Source organism: Chrysoperla carnea, chromosome 2 (assembly GCF_905475395.1).
Source record: "Chrysoperla carnea chromosome 2, inChrCarn1.1, whole genome shotgun sequence".
NCBI classification, from domain to species: Eukaryota; Metazoa; Arthropoda; class Insecta; order Neuroptera; family Chrysopidae; genus Chrysoperla; species Chrysoperla carnea.
This window is the reverse complement of record NC_058338.1, coordinates 79154972-79181053: the sequence shown is the minus strand read 5'-3', so window position 1 is coordinate 79181053 and position 26082 is coordinate 79154972. Positions and strand designations below refer to the sequence as shown.

General features: G+C 28.0%; 1 protein-coding gene across 1 annotated transcript; it reads right to left on the bottom strand.

The window, feature by feature from the left end:
• Positions 1-19310: 19310 nt before the first annotated feature.
• On the bottom strand, positions 19311-22789 carry LOC123291709 (pro-resilin-like). Its single transcript, XM_044872101.1, has 3 exons — positions 22701-22789; positions 21491-22081; positions 19311-19790 (listed from the first exon to the last, which is right to left on the bottom strand). Exons 1-3 carry the CDS (start codon positions 22704-22706, stop codon positions 19446-19448), a joined length of 942 nt encoding a protein of 313 aa, XP_044728036.1. The 5' UTR covers positions 22707-22789; the 3' UTR covers positions 19311-19445.
• Positions 22790-26082: the final 3293 nt, after the last annotated feature.

The window sequence follows — 26082 nt, the reverse complement described above, 5'->3', positions numbered from 1 at the left end:
TCGGGGTTTTTCGCGATTTTCTACAAAACGTTATCATGAAATTAGTTCAGACGAAAATTATAGAATTGTAGTTGCAATCCTCATAAAATACTTTGTTTAGAATAATTTTTTTAAGTTAACAAGAAATGCATGTTTTTTCTTGGTTTATGCATTTTTGGTCATCTTAAAAAATTATTATAAACAAAGTATAAAAATATTAAATTCTTTTGAGATGATCTTGTAAGTATATATACATAAGAACGTCTGTCTCCACGAAGTCAAAAAATTTTCGCCAATTATTAAGAAACTTTTTTTAGTTTACAAAAAAAAAGGAAATTTCGAGAAAATTTTGTAGACTTCCGGCAGTGGGTTTTTTTTTGGAAATATCTCCCCATTAAAGATCTTTTTTTTTTTTTAATTTCTTAAATATTAATATTTTACGAAATATTGAAGAAAAACAAAATTCCTCTTTTTTTCATATTATTTGTTTATGAGGTAATGGTTGAAATACCATGTATAGATAGTGTTGATTACACTGTCACATACATAACTGATATTCCCATACAATACATTTGCGCCCTCACGAGGAAACAGTGGTGTTTACGAAAAAATGTTTCAAACAAAAGTTATTAATTTTAAAAGTTATTAATTTTTTTGTTATGAACATTTTATAATTAAACTTTTGTTCTATCTTCAACGGTTTACAAGATGGGTCTTACGGACCTAAGACCCAATTGACCTATGTTGCTCATTTACGAACTCGACCTCACTTTTTACGTTCTAAGTACGCTATAAAAATTTCAGCTTGATATCTCTTTTCGTTTTTGCGTAATCGTGATGACAGGCGGACAGACGACAGACAGACAGACAGACGGAAATGGAGTAATGAAATTATTTTATAAATACTCATATCAAAATTTTGTTAGTAGCATCAATATTTTTAAGCGTTACAAACTTGGGACTTAACTTAGTATACCTTGATATATATTACTTATATACATGGTATAACACAATAAAATTCTCTTAAGTATTATATTTTCGTGCGTAGAGGTTTTATGGCGTTGATATAAATATTTTTTTCATAAATAATACTATTTTACGTAACAATATTTACTGTGATCTTTTATTAATATCATTACGTATATACCTACATTCTATTCAATATATATATATTTACTTTATACGATTTTATGAACATAAACACATTATATTAGAGACCATATGATGATGATGTAGAAAGACCTAGTTCAATCAGTCAACCATAAATGATGTTTTATTGCAAATAAAATTTATTTTAAAATTATTTTATGATGACAATTATAATTAATTTTAATTGACATTAACTATAGACTATATAGTAGATACATCCGAATTATATGTATGATCTTGTTTATAACATATTTATGAAATTTTACCAAAGAACGAAGGTCACCATTATGGGAAACAATCTACCATCATATTACATAAAAAATTTAATAAATTTTATTTGACTTGATACTCATACTCATTATTGATTTCTAGAAAAACTCTACATATCAAATTTACAAGTAATTTAATGAAAAGGCTTGAAAAAGTTACAAAAATTAATTCGAAAAACTTGAAAAGTTATTAAAATGGGTTAACCGGAATTTGATTCCAATACCTCATGGTTCAATAATGTTTTAAAGGATACCACTTAAGATAGGAAAATGGTTTTTTTTGAAACTTTTTCTAACCCATCCTAAAATGTTATTTTGATTGTTTTGGTCAAAAGTTTCTTCGGCGTTATTACTAGCTTTGAAACTTCATTTTCACGGCGTTTTCAATAGCTTTCTGGCTGGGAGGTTGCGGGTTCGAATCCAGGCAGCGATAGTGTGAACAAAAAAGTTAATGGGGCGGTAAATTGAATACACTGTCGTCGCTTGGATAAGAACGAAGTAACCGACTCCACCCTCATCATAAAATTCATTGTATACTCGGATGTAGTTTAACAAAGAAATAAAGATTAAAAATAATGATGAGAGCGGCTTTTGTTATAGACATGGTCTGAGAAACGGAGGATAAACCCCATTATTAATATCATTATTATTACTATAGCTTTAGTATATGAAAAAAATGGCTTTCTGGCGTAACTTTTCCAAATCACCCCCAAAATGTTCTTCACATCGTTCTGATTAAAAACTCTCATGGCCACAAAACTTTTTAACAAGAAAAGCTACCCCTTTAAAAATTTTGTGTCCGTGAGAGCCTTTGATCAGAACGATCCGTAAATTACTCGTTTTAAAGTTTTGTGACCTCGAAAGTTTTTGATCAAAGCGATCTATAGAACATTTTGGGGGCGATTTGAAAAGTTTCACAGAAAGCCATTTTAGTAGCCATTTACTAAAACTATATATTTGTTGCTTTGATTCGTCCATAAATCGAAAACTTCTCGAAAAAAATTTGAATGGCCGTGAGAGCTTTTGATCAGAATGATTCAATGAACAATTTATAGTGAGTTAGAAAAAATTTAACTGGAAACCAATATTCCTTTCTACATTAAAGAAAAATTAAAATTTTTCACGAATCTAAAAGTAGATCTTAAGAGATAAATTGAATAAGCAATATTCACAAAAATATAATGAGTCGTTTTTGAAATAACACCCAAAATTCATACTGGTTAGATTTCACAGGTCATAAAGTTTTTTACTAAGAGCCTTGCTCAATTTATAAAAATATGTGTTTGTTTTTGAAAACAAACAATTGACTGAGTTAATGGTTAAAATACCATTTTAAGACAGTGTTTATCACGCGATCGTTTGTTTTTTACGTCATATAAGTAAAGAAAGATATCCAAACATACATACATCACTTAACTGATATATTCCCCTACAATGCAAACTATATAATTTGCACTCTCACGGGTAAACAATGATGTTTACGAAAAATGTTTCAAACAAAAGTTGTTTATTTTTTTAAGGAATATTTCTTATATTTAAACTTTTGTTCTATCTCTTACGGTTTACAAAATGGACCCAAGACCCAATTGATCTATGTTGCTCTTTTACGAACTTGACCTATTTTTTGAGCTATTGTGTTGACAGACAGACGAACAGACAACCGAAAATGAACTAATTATGTGATTTTATGAACACCTATACCAAAATTTTTTTCGTTACGTCAATATTTTTAAGCGTTACAAACTTGGGACCAAACTTAGTATACCTTGTATATTTCATATACGTGGTATAAAAATTTTGGTAATCATATTTTAGAAATAATAAATACTCAACTAAATCGAAACCATGGAAAATAAGTATTGATTTTTCAAATTAATTATTGAAGTTTTGAAATGTATGTGTCGTTAAATGATTTATATTTATTGTAACAGTCGACTTTTTCATCACTATATTATGTAACATGGAGACTTCAATTGATGCATAGACGCGAAACTTATATTCAAAAAACCTTATGATCATATAAAATAAATGTTTGATAAAAATAAATAAATATAATATTTGATATTTTTGTAGAAAAAATAAAAGTTATTACGAAATTCAAAAACTGCAATACTTGTATCTAAGGTGTATAATTCAAATATGATGAATGAAAATATTCTTTTTAACATTTTGTTTTTCGAACATGGCTTTTTTCATAAAACCATAAGTTCAATAAAAGGACAAATAATTTGGCATCAAAAACCACTCAGTATATACGAAGTGTTTAAACAATCCGCTTTATGATTACAAAGAAGGTATGACTTTAAAATTGATGTTGATAAATTAATAAGAACCGCAACAAAAATTGTAATTCATAACATATAATTATAACATTATTACAATTAAATTAAATAATATTAAATAATAATATAATATATTTACTTAAAAAGAAGAATAAACAATTGTTATAATTCATTAAATTAAATTGTTAAATCATGATGAGTACAAAAAACAAAAAATATATAACATTATTATTTAATGTGTTAAAATATTTTTCTCACTGTAAATGTGAGTCAGTATTACTTATATTTTATCATCATAGTTAAATCTTTATAAAAAAAAAAAAACGTATTTACCAACTTTTGTTTCAAAGAAATTCAAAAAAAAAAAAAAATTAATACTCATTAAAAATAATAAAATTATAATATTAGGTAGAGTGAAGTACCATGGATTAAAATTTACATGTGTTTTTTAAGTCGTTTCTTTTTTAATTAAAGAGAATCGTAAAAAACACTCAAACCAAGACTCGAACCCGGACTTCTTGGATTCATGTCAAGCGCCGTACCAATTAGGCTATTCGAGTTCTAGACACGAATGCAATTTTTTCAACTCAATGAATTTTTTAATTTGTTTATCCACTATTTATTATTATTACTAATTGTTATACCATGTATATATGAAATATACATAGTATATTAAGTTTAGTCTCAAGTGTGTAACGCTTAAAAATATTGATGCTACGAAAAAAAATTTGGTATTGGTGTTCATAAAATCATCTAATTAGTCCATTTCCGGTTGTCTGTCTGTCTGTCGTCCGTCGTTTGTCTGTCCATCTGTCATCACGATTGCTCAAAAACGAAAAGAGATATCAAGCTGAAATTTTAATAGCGAGCGTAGGACATATAAAATGAGGTCGAGTTTATAAATGGGCAACATAGGTCAATTGGGTCTTGTGTCCGTAGGATCCATTTTGTAAGCCGTTAGAGGTAGAACAAACAAGTTTAAATGTAAAAAATGTTCCTTATCAAAAAATAAACAACTTTTGTTTGAAACATTTTTTCGCAAACATCACTGTTTACCCGAGAGAGCGCGAATTGTATACTATGTATTGTATGAAAATCAGTTATATGTATATATGTGACATGTATGTATGTATAATGTGACAGAGTAATCAACACTGTCTATACATGGTATTTCAACAATTAACTCAGTCAATTGTTTGTTTTCACTTGTTTTTGTTTACTTTTAATCATGTATACGATATTTATTTACATCATGGTCTTTCGATTTTTTTTAAGTCTAAACTTGACTTGTACTATCTTAACAAGTTTTATTTATGTTTAATTAGAAAATAAATTTTCAAGGATAATCATTTTTTCGGTCGCTTGCTCCATAATTACGAAGATTTACTTTCTAATAGTTGCTATTTCATAAATTGAAACATGCTAATTGTTGCTGGCATATCTCGAATATTTGTTGACAAAGTACAAATTATTTGCATCTGAGGTACTAATGATTACCTTTTGTGTATGCAAGTACTTGCCCAGGAGCTGTCGATCTAAAAAGTTCCCTCATACCGTGCACATATTTTTTTTAAAGAAAATAGATAGTTTAAAACTATAGGAATTCGAAACGGTAGGTTTGCGTGGTTTTGCAAAGCCGAAAAAATGTTTAAAAAAATTAATTATTAAAAAAATCGATAAATGTTTGTCTCTCATGTTGTGAAATGGTTTGCCTAAAGTATATTCTACAGAAAATTTCATTATCTTTCAGAAAAAATTTACGCAAACCAATTTTTTTAGCCGGGAGAGTCAGGCAAACCTTTTAAAGTGTGTGATGAGGGAGGAAATTTCTCCCTCATTACGTAACATGATTTTTTTATTTTTATTTTGTTCCTTGCAGTGTCTACTTTAAGATTATCTTGGTTTGCGGGCTCAGAAACGGCCGGAAATGTCCAGCAAACCAGCTTAAAGTTCATCTACTCTGAACTCATTTTCAATATATATAATAGATAAACACATACAAACTTGTATAGACAGTAAACACATACAAACTTGTATAGACAATAAACACATTCAAACATGTATAGATACTTGTGGTATTTTTTCTATCCTCTGCATTTATAAACTGACATTATTTTTATTAAATTATTAAATCCATCCAAAATAAAAATTTCCTATTATTCCTTTAATTATATTTACCCTTTCATTATTTCAAATCGTAAAAACAACAAGACGTCATATCCTATATGAAGTTCGTACTAAAGTATATCAAAAGAAAATATAGAAAAGTAATTTTATAAAATAAAAGTATTTAATAGAAAATAAAAAATAAAAATCACCATAAAACAATAGTAATTTTACAACGAAACATTTTTCTAGTTTATATTTATTGAAAATGAGTTCAGAGTAGATGAACTTTAAGTTGGTTTGCTGGACATTTCCGGCCGTTTCTGAGCCCGCAAACCAAGATAATCTTAAAGTAGACACTGCAAGGAACAAAATAAAAAAAAAAAATCATGTTACGTAATGAGGGAGAAATTTCCTCCCTCATCACACACTTTAAAAGGCTTGCCTGACTCTCCCGGCTAAAAAAATTGGTTTGCGTAAATTTTTTCTGAAAGATAATGAAATTTTCTGTAGAATATACTTTAGGCAAACCATTTCACAACATGAGAGACAAACATTTATCGATTTTTTTAATAATTAATTTTTTTAAACATTTTTTCGGCTTTGCAAAACCACGCAAACCTACCGTTTCGAATTCCTATAGTTTTAAACTATCTATTTTCTTTAAAAAAAATATATGCACGTATGAGGGAACTTTTTAGATCGACAGCTCCTGGACTATTTCATATGTAAATTGTGTGAGATTTTAATTCAGATTTAGAAGAAAAAAATTACCATTATCCATGCAGTCATACGTGTAGGTATTTCATAAAAATTAAATGTAACAATTCGATTTTATAAATGTTACAAATAGCTATTTAACTTATCACAATATTTATCCATGTGAAAATTAATATAGGAGTTGATTAAAAGGCGTAGACTTATAAAAACTGTTTATTTTTAACACGTTTATATTAGCTTCACTTGTATGTATGTATATATGTGTGTATATAACTCTCTAATGTCACATGGGCCGGCCGTTCCAAGTAACTGAAAATAAGCGATTTTATGAATTTATTTTAATGAAAAAAAAAAAAAAAAAATGAAAAAAAGAAAGGCTTTTGCATCTAGTTTAAGACCCTTCTAATGCGCAATCTCAGAAGTGCTTGGGCTGCGTTTTTGGACAATATCTCGGAAACCATCAACTTTATGAAAAATAGTTTTAAACAAAATTTTTCGGAAATATTTTTCCTTTTTAAAAAATGTTGAAACAAAAATTTTGATATCTTAAGCAAGAATCAGGAAAAACGGCCAAATATATATTACATACTATACTTAATACATACTATACAATTTACACCTAATTGGCACCCTCACGGGTAAACAGTGATGTTTAACAAACGAAAATATGTTTTAAACAAAAGTTGTATATTTTTTTATAAAGAGCATTTTTTATATTTAAACTTTTGTTCTATCTCTAACGGTTTACAAGATGGGTCCTACGGATCCAAGACCCAATTGACCTATGTTGCTCATTTACCAACTCGACCTCACTTTTTACGCCCTGAATGCGGTATAAAAATTTTACCTTGATATCTCTTTTTGTTTTTGTGTTATCGTGTTTTCGGAAAGACCTATAGACAACCGGAAATGGACTAATTAGGTGATTCTATGAACACCAATACCAAAATTTTTTTCATGGCATCAAAATTTTTAAGCGTTACACACTTGGGACTAAACTTAGAATACCTGCATATTACATATATGCACGGCATAAAAATACTGATATTTAGATTATATTCCCAAAATCATTTTTTCTCAGCAAAATAGTAATCTTAACGCAAGTGATTTCTGGAATTGATATTAACATATCAAATCAATATTCAAAGTATGACTCAACATGTTATACGTATATAAGAGACAAGTAAAAAGCAGATTTTTATTATTTCTCAATACCACTAAGTCGTATGATCTACCAAAGAACAAAATATAGGTACATCATTAGAAGTAAAACATTATAAAAAGTATCGCAGTCTTTGTAATTATCTATAACATTCTTAAAATTGAATTAATGGAATTTGAAAGTGGTCCATTTTATATTTACTTAATTTTAAGTATCCGAGTAAACATCAACCGATAAAAAGGCGAATAATTAAAAAAAAATTTTTTTTTTATTTAACGTAGTTCCAGCATGGTATTTGCAGTTTCTATGTTAAAGCAATGGTACAATTTTTTTTTCGACAGAATTTAACGAAAAATTAAATTTAAGAATTTAATAATGCTTACTATTAATTCCCAAAGTTTCAGAAATTTTGACCGTTTAAAATGGGAAATAATTATGCCAACGTCCCAATTTCGATCAATTTACGTCAAAATTAATATCTCAAAAGTGAAAATTAATTTCTAAATTTTTTTTTTAGAATTGGATTGTATAAACATTTTTTTCTACTTTTTCTTCAATATATAATAAATAAATATCATAAAAAATAGTTGGAGAGACCGGACATTTTACATGCTTTAAATGGGACATGACCCTCAAAATCGCGAACTTTGTCTTTAAATATCTCGCGATCTAAACGGTCAAAAATTATGAAATTTTAGGAATTCATAAATAAAGCTATTATAAACCCGAGAAAAAAAATTCGGCCAAATCTGTCGAAAAGTGATTTCATGCTGGTACTACCTTAAAGAAATATTTAATTCTATATCTAATATAAAAATAGATAAAGTTGCGTCCTTCACTTCATTTTAAAGAAATTAACCAAATATTCATCATAACTTCCTTGGTACTAGCTCAATTTACATCCCAACTTTCAATTCTTTAGCTCACTTTAGAGAACTTTAGAGAACTTTAGAGAAGGGCTTTTGAGGTGCACAAAACTCTGAAAATATTAAGAAAAGGTGAAATCAATTCACACTTAAATAAAATCGATACACTCTGTACACAGCTCTACCCTGGCGGAAAAAATATTGGAAGAAAGAATAACAAATTCTGAAAAAGTCTTAGGAACTTTGAATTTCTCAACGTTTTCGGACTAGTCTAATTCAGAGTTATTCAGAGTTCTTAATAATTTTTTAAAGTTTCTAAGACTTTTTCAGAGTTTCCTAAGACTTATTAAGACTTATTCTTTTTTCAAATATTTTTTCCACCAGGGTATACACCGAATTCCAGTTCATTTGAACCAAAGAGAAACTGTGCTGTGGAGATGCCCGAAAGTAGCTGGAAACATATAATTATACAGAAATATACATTGATCGAAAAAGTTTCGACAATATGAATTCAAAGTGACTATAAAATGGATCGTTTAACGGCAATATATACAGCTCCCTCAATGGAACATATTTAAAATATTGTAAAGGGAACAATAATAAAAATCTAGTACCAGTACTACTGAATTTCGAAATATTTGAAATAATATTCGTTATTTCGTGTTTGGCTGTTTGACAGATGGGTGATGGGGGACAAAAAAAAAGTGTACGATCGACAGATTTTTTATAGTTTATTTTCTTGAAATTGAATTTCACTTCTAATCATCACTTCTCATGCGAAATGTCGTCAGGCACCAATCACGCCATTAGACTTTTTAAACTTTATTATATAACTTCTGATTACTGCTCAGAGGTGGCTTTTGACATCTTCGAGCAGTAATCAAAACAAAATTATTTTGAATTTGGTAATTCAGAATATAAACGTCAAAAATACTCGAATATCGCGCATAAAGATCATGCGCATTGGCCAGGCACTAGTCAACTGAATGAAGCTGATTAGCGTACGTCACTGACATTACAATTTGACAGATACTTAGAGCAGTATCAATTGCAGGTACACGAAAATATCAATGTGCAGCCCGCCACCAAATTAGCAACGAATAACATACACAATAAGAGTAATTACGATTGGCTAATTCATACAGATGATGACTACTTATTCAAAATACGTATTTATATGATACAAAAAATTAATCTAGGAAATTGGAGCAAAAATCGAAACTTACTTATTATGATTTTTATTATTAATAAAATAGCTAATTTTATAACTTGATAAACAAAATCATTAAATACAATTTTCAGAGAGAGAGTGAGAGACAACATCATAAACAAGTCTGCTAAAAATCAGAACTACCGGATTTGGCGTTAGCTATGATGTATAAAGTTACGTCGATAAATTTTAAAAGGCATTATCTCGGAAAGTATTGGGTCTACAGAGTCCATTCTAGTCTCATATTGTAGCAAATTTAGTCTCCTTTAAAAATGTTCTAAAAAGGTTTCATAAAAAAACTAGTCCTTTAGGGTTATAATAGCCAAAACTGGATTTTTCGATTTTTGACAAAGTTGCGTTCGGTGCTTGAAGTCACAAACTTGGATTATTTATTGAAATAACATTATAAACAAGGCTGCGAAAAATCAGAACCAAAGTTATTGTAATATATAGTTATAGTTATTTTCTTTCTTGTAGCTTGAAAATTGATTCAATTCCTTGACAAATATATATTATTAAAATTTATATTATATTCTTAAGCAATCTCGGACGCAACGTTTCTAAATATTAAAAAAAAAATTATGATTTAATTATAATAATAAAAAATAAAAATATTAAGACATCATGTATACAATTTTATGATACTTCCAATAAAATATAAAACAAAACGTGATTATTTAAAAAAAATATTTATATATAAATAATATCAATATATATGTAATAAATATGTAATAATACCTATATAATATTAAACTTTATTATTGATTGTAATGTATAAAGGTAAAACGTACAAATATGTATGAGTATTACTTAATTATATTAAATTTATTTTATTAAAAAAAATATATATAAGTTAAATCATATTACGATATTATATTATTAATCGATATAAAATAAATAATATATACCTACCAAATCGATTCATGACTTTATAAAATGTGCTATATTATTATTCAAAGAATATTTATTATATGCTCTTATGAAATGATTTTTCTTTATTCATTTTCAGTAAAGAATTGGTTTTGAAAAATCTGTAGAAACGGTATTATAAATATTTTTGGAACACAATTTTATTAGGGAAAAGAATGGCGAAAAGTCTCTTTTCAATTTGAAAGGGAAATTGTTTGCTTTCAGCTTTTAACATCCAATATTGAAGACGTTCCAAAACTCATTACTACATAGCATATGAAAATGCTTAATAAGTTTCGTTTAAAACAAGGTTAACGTGTAACTTTTGGGAAAAGGCTTGACCGTTTTACAGAGTTGTCGAAGCTTGACCGATTGCTGTGAAATTCTTTTCAGATCATATTCCCGTTAATACGCTTCGATCAATACCCCAATATAATTTTTTGTTCGCGCGATATATATATATATATTAGATCTGCAGGTCTCAAGGGACCATGGCTTCAATGTTTGTATAAATTGTCTTCCATTCTTTCTTGTTCATTGCCTCTTCTTTTCAGTTCTTACTTCCGATTTGTTGAAGATCCTCAATCGTGGCTCCAATCCACCTTCCTTTCGGCCTCCCTCTTTTTAGTTTCCTACCCTCTCCTTCGGTAATCATTTTTTCGGAATTTTTTTATCCGGCATCCGACAAATGTGCCCCAGCCAACCTTCACACCGTGCTTTGATAACATTTACAATGTTGGGGTCCCTATACATTGCATAAACTTCCTCATTTGTCCTTCTTCTCCAAAGCCCACACTGATCTTTTACACCTCCATAAATTTTCTTTAAAACTTTCCTCACCCAAATCAGTAGTTTATTAGCCGCTGCCTTGTTCATAGCCCACGTTTCCGACCCATAGAGTACTGTCGACCTAATCATTGTTTTGTAAATCCGGGCCTTCACCGATCTTGATACCATTGGAGATAGCAAGATGCTTCTCAAGGTACTGACGACCTTGCTTCCTTTTTGAAGCCTATTATTAATCTCCATCTCTTCATCCGCATTTGCTGTAATTTAGTCACCTAAGTTTTCAAAACCTGTAACAAAATATATAAAATGACAGAGAGATGCTTTTCTTCACTATTTTTCCTAAGCTTAAAATTTAACCGAAGTTCACTCCGGAGAGTATCATCATGGTACCACTTCTTTTCAATTTTTTTAATATAAGTTTATATTGATGTGAATATAACAAAATTAACTGAATTTTCTTAAGACTATGATGAGTAATTTTATTAATTTAAGAGCATGATTCTATAATAGAGTCATGAACAAAATGTTTATTTAAATCATAAATCACCAAAAATTTTTTAATATCACATCGATTACAACTTCAGAAGTATCCAACAGTAATAAATTTCGTGGTATACAGGTTACTCAATTTGAACAAAAAAAAAAATATATATTTAATATTATTAAATTATAAAATCGCTATGCTCTATATTTAAGTGACATTGAAATTAAAATTATTTTCGTTGTTCTAATTTTTATTTAAAAACTAATTTTATAACATGTAGTATGGTTATTAGATCTTCTTTCAAACAAACCAAACAAAAAAATCATCTTTTATTGATGGTGTATTTAGACAGTGAGCCCATTATAAAGTATTCTGGAAGCAACGGAGATGTGGTTTTATTGATGAATTGAACGTATTTACTGTACGTTTAATTAATGGTGAGACATGAATTTCTTCGTATGGGACTGAGGTTTTGTATGGGAAATAAGTATGATTATTTTAGCTGCCTCATTAAGAAAAGTAAATTTGGCATCAAAGAAACATCAAGTTGAATTTCTAGAAAACGACAAGCTATTCAATTTCCTATTTTTAGATAATTTTTGGAACTATGTTCCTTATTGCACGATATTTGTTTGTAAAAACCAGCATGAAGGTTACCTAGGAAACTAAAACTTTTTCAATCGATTCTGGTTGTCATGGATTTGAAGAAAATGCAAAAATATTTTATTAACTATCAATTTGTATTTTTATATCATTGAAGAAAATTGAATTGTGAAAGTTATCAAAAGCTAAAGAAAACAGAAATAATTTAAAGTAAACACAATGCAATTTTTATGTAATGTCATAATAAATTTCCTTATCAAACCAAACGTAATTTATTTACATACTGGGTTGACTACTACATCAGAAGTATGTCTTTTTTAAACTAATATTACAATTATTTCATAAAGTAAAAACTAAAAGAAGGTATAAAATTAAATGCTTTAAAGAATCAAACAAGTATTTTACAATTAATAACTTAAATTTTCAGAAAAATATTTTGTAAATAAATTGTAAGCGCTACATTTATAATTCATCAAGGTACGAAAGGAATATAGTTCCTACTAGGTGGTTTACTCTGGATCTTTTTTTTCTGCTGTGTATGTTAAAAGAAAACCATTAATAACTCAAAATAATTAAAATGGACGGATTAAAATTTGCAATTGCTGTAATTTGCATTTAGGATAGTTATTGCCTTTTTTCTAAGCATTTATTTGTCAATCGAAATTAAAAAATGATAGAAAAACACGAAAATAAAATAACTGTATTTTCTCTTCAATACCGATTTTACTTTTATCAATCGTCTATATGACAGACAAAATCATATAAATTTCGTTTGATTGTAGGCTCACGAGCTAAGTATTTAAGAAGAGTAATATCAATTACACGTATTGATGGTACTCACGAACATAGTTAATGATTTACAAACAAATACATTATTATTACATAAAACAATAAAACATTATACATGTTAAATATTTATTATACGGAATGTTTACTATAAAATAAAATTATAATTTAAAAAACAGCCACATCACGCTTTCTTTTACAATTGAGCTAAAAAGTACAAAATAATCATTTATACAATTGTATATAATAATCAAAGTTTATATTTCCTTATAAAAGTTTAGAGTTGTTCCGCATTTAAAGGTTCCCCTAAAGATATACCGTACTCTGTAAAAACGAATTAATGAAAAGTATAAAATATCACTAATTTTGTATTGACTATTTGAAATAGTGGTATAATTTCTCACTAACAAATAGTGAATAGACACTAATTCACGATTTCAAACTTAAGAGACTATATTTAAAAAAAATACCATTAACCTCTTATAACCCTTGGTTTTGAAGAAAAAGAAAATTTTTGTCAAATATATAACTTAGCTAGTTTGTTTGCCAACATTACGTTGGGTATGAACGCAAGATAGACAGTCAAAACCACAACATGCTGTATAAGAACCCATCACTATACTTCATCTTGTAACGTTCGACACTATTAGATATTACGAAAATCGGCTAATAAAGGAAAATGAAAGAAACCACATTTCACATTTTGCTAAAACGTCATGGTATTTGACACCTAAGAAACACATTCCATGAGGTTTTAGCAAAATCGGCGCGATTTTAGCGATTTCTTTCATTTTCGTTTATTTGTAACATCTTTGACTACACTATATGCATTTAATTGCAATCTGGCTGGCTATCAGAAAGAAAGACTAAGTTATAGGTATATGATTTTTTGGAAATTTAAATAATTTGGATGAATGTAAACAAAGCTATTTATGTCAAAATTTTTAGTAAACTCTCTGTACAAAATAAATATTTATAAATAGATAAATGTCATAATTAAATACGATAAATTATTTATTTATATTATTTATTCATGAAGTACAAGAGTATCAAACCATTTTTCATAAATATGTTTTGCAGGTATATCATCTATCTTTTAAAATAAAAATTCATAAAACAAAGAAATGATTTTTTATTGCTTTTTTTTTAAACCACGCATTTCTTTTTTTCTTGGTTATCTATAAGTGTCTTGTTGAATTATTTGGGATAATATACTAAAAAATTTTTGGATCTAGCTAATTTAACGATTTTTTGTGAGTTTTCAAAATATCTGATTTTCACTCTGAAATCAATAAATAAATACTTTTGTGTAGTATTTCAGGCGATATCTCAAAAATTATTCCTCTGATCGTTGAATAAACACAATTTTTTTATTTTTGGGGATCAGCACTACCCTATGATACCAAGTTTCATCAATTTTTGAAACAATATTATATAGCAAAATTATAAAATTATTATTAATTAGCTAGACCGGTTTCGATTGCTTTGGCAATCCTCTTCAATAGCATTAACTCTTAAAATTAAAAATAAAATACCAAAATACGAAAAATTAAATAACATAAAATCACTATTTTGGTATTTAATTTTTAATTTTAAGGGGTAATGCTACTGAAGAGGATTGCCAAAGCAAGCAAAACCGGTCTAGCTAATTAATAATAATTTTATAATGTAGCTAAATATTTTTACCGTGGGCCCTGAAGGATTTTAACAAAATACATAATATAGCCCACAGAGATGCTCATCTTAATTTAAATCATATTATTTTTGTAATTTTCTTGAATTTTTATAAAAGGTTAAGAAAATTTCAAAAATAAAAATAAATCGAAATAAATTAAAATTATTTTCTTAAGTAATGTTGATCCAGATAATACAAAAATCGTACCCCTTTTACAATTGGGTCAGTAATTTCTGAGATATCGATTAAATCTGATATGAAGAGTGATATTTTGGAGCAATTTCAAAAGCAACCAAGTTTTCGTGTCGAGTCCATTGTACCATGAAAGCAGCATGGTAATCAGTGAGTAAAGAAAGAGATGGATAAACCATAATTAGTCATTCTAGAAAATAGGTTACATAAATATTTTTATAAAATAGATTAGTATCAAATAGTAAATAACTTTGATAAGTGTATACATTCCATTCAACATGTTTTCGTTGTATTTTCGTTGTTGTTTGGTGTTCGCCTTCGCGTCTAGCAGCAATAAAGAATAAATTTGAAAAAACCGTATAAAAACAATATAGGTATTATGTAAGTTTTCAGATCATCTGATTATTTGAATTCATTCGAAATTATTAAATGGGAAAAACAATAAATATAAATTTTATGCACTAACTTAAATATCATATTTTAATATGTTAAGGTTGATCGGACAGTACCCTGCGATTTTTTAGTAAACTCTACAATTTGTTTGAACAGAAATTACAAATTTTAATAAGTAAATTTATTATTTGAAAGATTATATCTAATATTACAAGTAATCGGATTCATGTAACTATTTAATTTTCTAAAAATAATAAATAATAGTCTTTTGACTCTGTCCGTCTTAACGGGCGAAAATTTTCGTGAATTTTTTGAACTATGTTCCTTATTACACTATGTTTGTTTGCTATTTGAGAGTTAAAACTAAAAAAACTGCACAGACACCAAAAACTAACATCTAGGCTACCTAGGAAACTAAAATTTTTTCAATCGATTCCGGTGTCATGAATTTTGAAAAATGCAAAAATCTTTTTATAACTATCAAATTGTATTTTTAGTCAAAATTTTATGTTTTATCATTTAAAAAAAAGTGACTTGTGACATATTGGGTTGACTACTAAATCAGAAGTGTGTCTTTTTTAAACTAATATTATAATTATTTCATACAGTAAAAACTAAAAGTAGCTATAAAATTTAATTCTTTAAAGAATCCGATAAGTATTTGACTTCTAAAAATAATACCTTAAATTTTCAGAAAAAAACCTTGTATATAAAAAAAAAAGTAAGCGTTTCATTTATAATGTACTAAGATACCTAAATAATTTTGTTCCTACCTGGTGTCCTACGGCAAATCTCAATCTTTTTCATCTTATAATAAAAATATTTCCAAAACTCTTCGTCAGACTATTTTCTTTTTAAATTTTAACGTAATGTACGAAATTTCATGAATAAAAGTATATTTTATTTTTATACTTGAGTTAGCAATTAATAATTTATCAAAATTTCAGATATTTTTCTATACATTGCCTTAATGTCCGTTCAACCTTAAATCATTCTATTTTATATAAACAAATTTGTTACACTTGCACTTATAGATAATCTAGAAAGTGATTCTAATATAATAATTATAATTTATAGCAGACAATTATCTATGTAAACATTTTAAAAGATGCAACAATATTTACGTAAATGAATGCACAAGGTATTGTAGGTAATACAGAAGTATTAAATCATGAACACCAGAAACTTTTAGAGTTTATAGTCGAACTTCGTTGGTATATTAACACACTTTTATTTGCCTGGTATGTATCTATGTAACATAGATACATAACCGGATTGAATTAAAACTTGCCAAACATATCAAGGACCGTTGAAAATACAATAGTTTATTTAATAAGTTTGTCCTGGTTATTTAATAGGTTTACCTGGAAGCGCAGGTAAAATCCATAATATTAATAAAAAATAAATATAAAAGTTAAAAATATTAAAAAACACGCTTTCGTAGCTAAAAATTAAGAAATAAATAATATTTTAAGGATGTATGAGCATGGTAGTGGGGGCACAAATTTAAAATCGAAAAATTTTATTCTTATTTTTCGTCTACATTCATGAAGTTATAACAAAATTCATCATCAAAGTTGAAAATAAGATAAAAATAATTTCAACCCTTAATCTACCCTGCTCTTACATCCCTTATATGGACGGTGACACTTAGTTTTTTTCTTTTCTAATTCATTGCTAATATGTTTACTTTCTATTAAAAAGTTTTTTTTTAATTTGTTTTCATTCATTCCAAATGAAAATTATCAAAAACTTCCAAAATATGTCGTTTTTTGAGATTCCTCCATAAGAGCCAATGTATTTTATATCGATTTTTAATGACTTTTTTCTTAAAAATTTGCACGGATACCTAAGCTGAAATTTTAACCACATATTCTTTGAGTAAAAGACTACCTACAAACAAATTTTGAGCCTTTAAATCAAACATTGTTGTCATGCTCATACATCCTTAAGAAAACTAAAAATGCACGCTTTTGAAAAAAAATTGAAAAATTCGTTTTATCATTAAAAAGCGTGGAGCGTTTTTAAAATATTTTATAATCACTTTATTTTTACCTATATCTCTCAATAAAATAATACAAAAATTAACATCTTGCACCTCACGCTTTTTTACGATAAAATAGATAAAATAATTTTTTTTGTAAATGACTCGTTATAAAAACGTGTTTTTTTAGTTCTTTAAAATTATTATTTGTTTTAAAATATCTTTTTCGCGATTATCAGAATTGGTAGTATTAAAAAAAATGGTTGATATGTTAATGAAATTGTTCCAAATCTCCTAAAAGCATTTCATTTCTCCTTAAAGTATTTCTGTCATAGTAAAAAACTTAAATTCAAGTTATTTTCGTTGGCAAAATTTGTAACCTATTTAATAAAGAAAATTTATAAGTGCACTCGAGAGGTTTGTTAGTGCACTGTAGAACCGTTAATTTTTATCATTATTTATTTTAGAAAAAGTTACTTCATCTTTTTACTAAACTACCTTAGAAAACCGTTTTAAAATTCAATTCAACAAAAGAATAGCACTGAATTTAAAACAAGTAAAAATAAAAATTGACTGAGTTAATTGTTGAAATACCCTGTATGGACAATACCCTGTAAGTCTTGCGGCCTTCATTTCTTCATTTGTTCTAGCTTTGAAAATTTCAAAAATCTTTTACAAGACTTACTGGTTGAAGCTATCTACAAATTTCAAAACCCTATCTTTTATAGTTTCGGAGAAAATAGTCTCCAAAATTTTGCCCAAACTTGTTCTCTCACGAGAAAACAATGATATTTACGAAAAAAATTTTTCAGGCAAAGTTGTTTAATTTTTTTATCAGAAATATTTTTAACATTTAAACTTTTGTTCTAACTTCTATCTTTTACGGTTTACAAATTGTGTCAAACAGATCCAAGTTCCAATTGATCTTTGTTGCTACTAAAGTTCACTTTTTACGTCTTAAGCACGTCATAAAAATTTCAGCATGGGCTGTCAAACAATCGGACAGATGAGCGGACGGACAAACGGAAATAGAATAATTAGGTGATTTTATACACGCCTGTACCAAAATTTGGTACGTGATATCAATCTTCATAAACGTTACCAACTTGGGACTAAAATTAGTATTGTTATATATATGCAATTTATAACAAGGTATAAAAATCCACAAATGTAATATTCTAATCCTTCAGTTTACATCTAGGCATAGACGAATCACGAGTATGACAGAGTACATGCGTTAAGCAATGCATCGAAGTAAGAGGTATTATAGATGTTATATGAAATTGCAAAATTATGTCTTATAACTCCAAGCGTCTTACAACCAACTCAATGCTATCGAAGTATGTATTCAACATATATCTATAACACCTCTTTCTTAGATGCATTGCTTAACGCATGTATTCTGCCATAGCCATGGTAGTTCTAGATGTAAACTGAACATTAGGGATAATTTTAAAATATGTATATCTTTTAATATTTTCCTTTTTATCGACGCTTACGACACGCTTGGCTGGAAATTTATAAATAATTTATTTTATGAATTGGTTAAATTCTTTTATGAGATTTAACTTACCAAACACTACTTATCTTCTTAAATTTACACCTTAATTTATCAGATTGTAATAGAAATAATTTCAAAGGCAATCAAACAAATAAAATAAAATAATAAATAAGGTTTTTAAATACATTTTATTAAAAAAATATAATTATTATATTATTATATAAAAAAAATAATATAAATTTATCATTTGTATATAAAAAAAAATTAAATATGGCATAAAAATTAAATAAATTGAGCGTAGAGCGAACACTAGCAAATGGGAAAAAAATATTTACAAAAATTACTCATATATCCCAAATCAATCATTGTTGGATACCTTCTGGCTTTCAATATTGATAACCACCGTTGGAAGCATAGCCACCGTTGGAAGCATATCCACCATTGGAAGCATATCCACCATTTGAACTATATCCACCATTTCCACCAGCTGGACCACGTCCATAACCACCGTTAGCACCGCCATTGTATCTGGCATAACCTTCTTCATAACTGATTTTAGGTCTGTAACCATTTTGATCAGCTTCGTAATCAACAATTTGTTTACGGCCATCAGGAAGTACAACATAATAACGTCCTTGGGTGTAATCACCTTGACGTTGTTCCATATGTCCAAAGTCATTACCGGATGGTGGATCATTTACCATATATTCGAATTGGTAGTTTGCTGGTTCCTATCAAAAAATTTATTTGAAATAACAAAAAAAAAAAAAAAAATAGTATCAATTATTTACTAGCTATGTTAGCTATCACTTTTCAAATGTCAAATCAATTACATTTGACTGAATTTTTTTATCTCGAATTCAATTTTGGAACTATGTTCTTTATCACACGATATTTGATTGTTGGTTGGGAGTTAAAACCATGAAAACTGCAATAGACACCAAAAACCGACATCTAGGTTACCTAGGAAACTATAACTTTTTCAATCGATTCAGGTTGCCACGAATTTTGAGAAAATCTTTTTATAACTGTCAATTTGTTTTTTTTTTTTTGTTTTTTTTTCAAATTTTATGTTTTATTATTTAAGAAAATTGAGTTGTGAAAAATATCAGAAGTTAAAGAAAACAGAGATAATTTAAAGTAAATACAATGCAATTTGTATGTTATGACAACACAAATATCCAAATCAAACCAAACGCAATATACTCACATATTGGGTTGACTACTAACTAAATCAGAAGTATGTAATTTTCAAACTAATACTACAATTATTTCATACAGTAAGAGTAGCTATAAAATTAAATTCTTTAAAGAATCAAACGAGTATTTGACTTCTAAAATTAATACCTTAAATTTTCAGAAAAATATCTTGTAAATAAAAAAAAAGTAAGCGCTACATTTATAATGTACCGAGGTACGAAAGGACTATAGTTCCTACCGGGTGCCCACGATACCTCTCGATCTTTTTATTTTTTTCAAGCTCGTGGTCTCTATTTATTAGAAAATTTTTATTCATTTAATTCCAATGTTACACTCCCAGTGTATTGGGTAATTAAGTGTCTTAAAGATGAAAAGATTCGTTAGTTACCAATGTAATTAAAATTTTGTTTCGATAAAAAAACGAGAGTGTTACAAAAAACTGAAATTTTGTGTGTCAATTATTTAAGTCAGTATTTAATACGTCTTCTGTATAAATTTAAGTCGATTCTCAGAACGGTTTACGATAAATTTATTATTTAAAACAGCCCTTTTTACATGGTGGTATATGAATAAAAGTGGGTTTTTTAGTCAATAACAAGTGCTTTTAAAAATGTTACCATTTATATCAATAACTTTTATCAATATTCCTCAAGTTTTAAGCCTTAAAATCATACAAAAATTAAGAACTGGGCATAAAAAAAAACTTTTTTTGGTAAAAACACTGACTTTTATAGTTCATTTCTCATAAACCGAAAAAATATATAGACGGATGATTAATTGATTAATAAAATTTAAAATTTTTGATAGTATTTTTACGGTATTGGAATAACTTAATTAAACTCGCAAATATCTTAGAAATGATCAAATTCAAAAATATATATTGAAATGTTTTTACTTGAATGATAAATATTTCTATTATATTTCCCGTTTCCCAGCAAAATCGCAAATATTTCTCTAGATATCATCCTGGCTAGTAATAAACGCCGAGAAATTTAAAATTTTTGGCTTCCTTCCAAACTTTCTTTCCTATTCCCCAAAAATTGAATGGCATTAGTAGTTTGCTTGCACAGCAGTTACCGCGCGTCCAAAATTGACCGCTGACAGGCGAGCATTGTAAACACATACATTTTTTAATGATGCTTAAACATTGACAACTCTAGCCATAAAAAAACATCATTTGATTTTTAAGGCAAATAGAAATAATAAATCTCCGTCAAAGAGAAAAACTTACAGATGGACCTTCATCATAGCCTCCGTTTGAGCCACCACGTCCATAATTGTATCCTCCATTACCACCAGCTGGATATCCATTGTTTCCGTTTGGTGGAAGATAAGCATTATTGGGTTGTTGGAAACCTGGAGCACCATTTTCAGAACTTGGTCGTGCAATTGCACCAGTAATTCCAGGTACACCGTATGAAGAAGATGGTCGTCTAGCTGCACCAAATGATGATGATGGACGTCTTGAACCAAATCCACTACCTCGGCTACCAAATCCATTACCACGAGCTGGAGCACCATATTGAGAACTTGGTGCAGAAGCACCACCTAAACCTGGAGCACCGTATTGAGAACTTGGTGCAGCACCACCACCTAAACCTGGAGCACCGTATTGTGAGCTTGGAATACCACCACCATTTTGTCCGGGTACACCATATTCTTGACTGGGTGCACCACTACCACCGAATCCTGGGACACCATATTGAGATGAGGGTGGACCATTGTTATATCCACCACCTTGTCCTGGTGGTAAATATGAGTTATTTGGTACAGGGGGCTCACATAACGCCACTGCCATAACCATTAAAAACGTACAAATCACCTACAAAAAATTAAGTTAATATTTGTATTTACAGTTTGTAGGCTATTTTAATCGTAGAATAAATTGAAACTTAAAAAAAAATAAATAAATAAAATTCATTTTTCTAACAAATTGAAAGAAAAACACAGAAACTTCGTTAGAAATGATTTAAAATTTGAGTCTAACAAATTGTTATTTTTTATTATATTTGATTTGCCTCAGTTTGTATAAAAATAGCCGCTGATGATGATTGTTTTGTAATTGAAATACCATAGTATCAAGACAAAATGCAACACATTAGCACATTATAAAACACGTTAACACATTCCAAAAAATTGGAAAAAAATATTTCAAATTATAAAAAAAAAAAAAAAAATCGAAAAAATTATAAAAAATATTTCTAAAATGCTAAAGTTATTTTTCCGATTTTTTGTGTTTTTATTAAATTTCTAACTTTTTTTTCTTCTAAGATTTATCACATATTTTGTAAAGTGTTTTAATAATAATTTGTTATAATAGCTGCTGACGATGATTGCGAGTGAATCTATGAAATATTTCGAGTGTGATTTGAATAATTTTTTTTTTTTTTTAAATAATAATTTTCAAAATTTTCCCGTAAACAAACTATTCGCACACATACCTTCATTTTGTTTGATATACTTTGGTAACAACTAAGAACTAAAAAGAAATTTTCTTAATTTTATTAAAAATATTTTTTGAAACAAAATATTTTAAATAAAATTTACTATCGAAAAGTAGTTTGTGTTATGCTCTATTGATATTTTTATTCAACATATTTATACCAAAAAATTTGCAAACCCCTCTATGTGTAAAGGAAGATTTTTGTAGTGGTAACAAAATACAAAAAAAAAAAAAGTAATACATGCAGTATCTTCTGCCATAATTTGTTACATTTAAATACGCGCATCTGTCTAGTTTGAAGGAGATTCTTCTCTCAGTGCAATATATTTACGAAAACAATTATACATTCAAATTATTATATATTTTATTTATTACATACAAGGACTTCTTATAAACAAAGAGGATTACATAATATAAACTAATTACATCTTTGTCTAATCCAATCAGCAACAACGATTCATTCATTTACAAAAAAAAAAAAAAATAATTGTAAAATTGTATAATTTAATAAACAAGAACCGTTATATTAAATGTAATATGATATAATATCGTACTTTCTTTTTTTAATAATTTTTTCAAAAAAAAAAAGTGGTGTAATATTAATTAGTTTGAAAATCATTGAAATAAAAAAAAAAGATACAGTATATGTAGTAAATTCGATATATACATACCTAGACCGTAAGCGCATAATGAAGCGAAATTTTGATGAATATTTTTCCATTAGAGTAGTAAAGAAAATTTTAGGCTTAAGCCATGGTTTATGTGTTGAATTTATGGAAATCAAGTTTTTCAATTTTCGGGCATTTGTCTACGATTGTTTTCTGTCATATTAATTGACACTTATTAACAACACGATACGTAACAAAAAGTTGGCACTCGAAGTTTAAAAAAAAACGCTTAAAAGTAAACGCAGTTGTAAAATAAAAAAACATTTTTCAAACCTTTCGACAATTGAAAATTCCTACCATTTTTTTCTACGTATTATGATGTCATTTGTCAATAACTATTTTTAACACGCTTTTTGTAGCTTCACTTGTAACTAACTAACAAATAATAAATTCTAAGATATCAATTTTAACTTTTAATTGTTCGATGAATTTTCACGAAATTTGCACGCGTATTACGGAGGTCCGATGACAATACAATAATTTAATAACTTTACTCCAGTATTCTTACTATTATAGTTTTTAAAAAAACACGATTTCTTGTACAGAAAGAGGGTAAAAATAATGTAATATAAAATTCAAAGCATGGGGTCCTATCTTCATTCATTCTTACATCGACCATCTCACGCTTTGAATTTTGCACTATAATTAAAATTACTATCCACTTTTCAGTGCAATAAAGCATGTTTTTTAGGTCTATAATTTATAATAGCTATACAGCAGACAAAAAAAAATGAAAATCAAAAGACTCAAAAATTGGAAGCTTATTCAAAATCCTTCATCAAAACCATTTAAAACTTCATGCACATTCTCTCCAGGAAAAAGAGTCAGATAACATGTTAGTCGCTGTCATGTCATGCAAAAGAATCTTAAAGAACTTTCTTTGTACGTACACATATTGAAGCTGAGGCTTAAGTATAAGCAGCCTAAAATATAAAAAAAGGCGTAGCGCAGGAGCTGCTTTTTCTAAGCGAATTCAGTCAGAAATTGATGAAGAACACATTTTTCTTAAAATCGAATATCGCATTTTTAGTATTCCAAGAATTTTTATATGGAGAACTAAGCATCTAGAAAAAAAAATTACAATTGTACTTTTCTGCTTAAAACAGATCAAAAAATATTTTTTATTTTCAAAAAATTCAAGCTTTTGTAACTAATTTTGCTCGTTAACCAACTAAATTTTGCTAATTAACCAAACCCTCAACCCGATGAACTTTTTTCTAAATTCCATCAGCATCACAAAAGCAATAGCTCCATTTCTTCGGAAAATCACTTAAAATAAAAAAATTAAAATAATCATCGAAATTTCAGTTCATTATGGGCTTACGGTCTAATAACAAAACTTTTAAAGAATGGTTTATATGTAACGATCAAGAAAAAGACGTTCACTTTCATTGAAGATGAAGAGCGCAGTGCAAGCAGGAGGATGCCGATGCGATGGTGGTATACCCTACTAATAAGTACACCTATACATCTTCTTCAAGATCGGCGAATATATTATTATTATTATTATAGTATATGATATACTTCAGTGTAGGTAAAATGTGGTATTTCAAACATTAGTATTGCATTACCTCTAATCTATTTGGCCATTATAAATAAGTCCGTCCATGCATCAAATATATAGTTTTTTTTTTTTCTTATACTTTCATCTAATGGTTTTAATGTGAGGTTGTTTCATTTTTATTGAGATTTCATGAATTAAAATTTTCATATTAACGCATTTTTTATCAATTGGGTGATAATTTAATTTATAATTGATCACAACACGGTAAATCGGCAGAATTTATTCGTTTCGTTATCACCAAAGCCATTTTATCTACAGTCTCAGTAATAATATAAAGTAAATTATCCATTTTGACTAAGCAACATAAATGTTAGAAAAGTGTTATAAAAACTCGAAAAAATTAAAGGCTATAAAAAAGATCGAAAGGTGTCGTGGGGTGCCGGTAACAACTATATTTCTTTCGTACCTTTTTACATTTTAAGTGTAACGCTTACTTTTTTTATTTAAAAAATATTTTTCTGAAAATTGAAGGTATTAATTTTAGAAGTCAAATACTTGTTTGATTCTTAAAAGAATTTAATTTTATAGCAACTTGTAGTTTTACTGTATGAAATAATTGTAGTGTTAGTTTAGAAACGACATACTTCTGATTTAGTGGTCAACCCAATTTGTGAGCGGATTACGTTTGATTTCATTAAGATATTTACTATGATATAACATAAAAATTGCATTGTACTTACTTTAAATGATCTCTGTTTTCTTTAACTTCTGATAACTTTTCCAACTCAATTTTTTTTAAATGATAAAACATAAAATTTGGAACAAAACACTGATTGGCAGCTATAAACTGATTTTTGCATTTTAGGCAGCCTTGATGTCGGTTTTTGATGTCTGCCGCAGTTTTTTTGGTTTAAACTCCCAACCAGCAAACAAATATCGTGCGATAAGGAACATAGTTCCAATAAAAAAAAACCAATTCATAGCTCATTACCATGTATAAATGAAACCAGTAGTTAATTGGTGTTTTGAGAAAAAAAATTTTTCATTGTACTCAACTTTTTTCTCTCTTTTCTTAGCACAAAATGTTGCTAATACTCAGCTTCCATTGCCATTTTATTTTCATAGCCAGTCCTGGATTTACTTACTGGACCATGCTTGAAAGGTACATGTGAATTTGATATTAGACATGACCAAAATGTTGAAGGTGT

Coding starts and splice junctions, on each gene's coding strand:
- LOC123291709 (XM_044872101.1), bottom strand. Junction 19,791..21,490: donor GCTATGATGAAGGTCCATCT/GTAAGTTTTTCT, acceptor ATTTTTTGATAG/GAACCAGCAAACTACCAATT.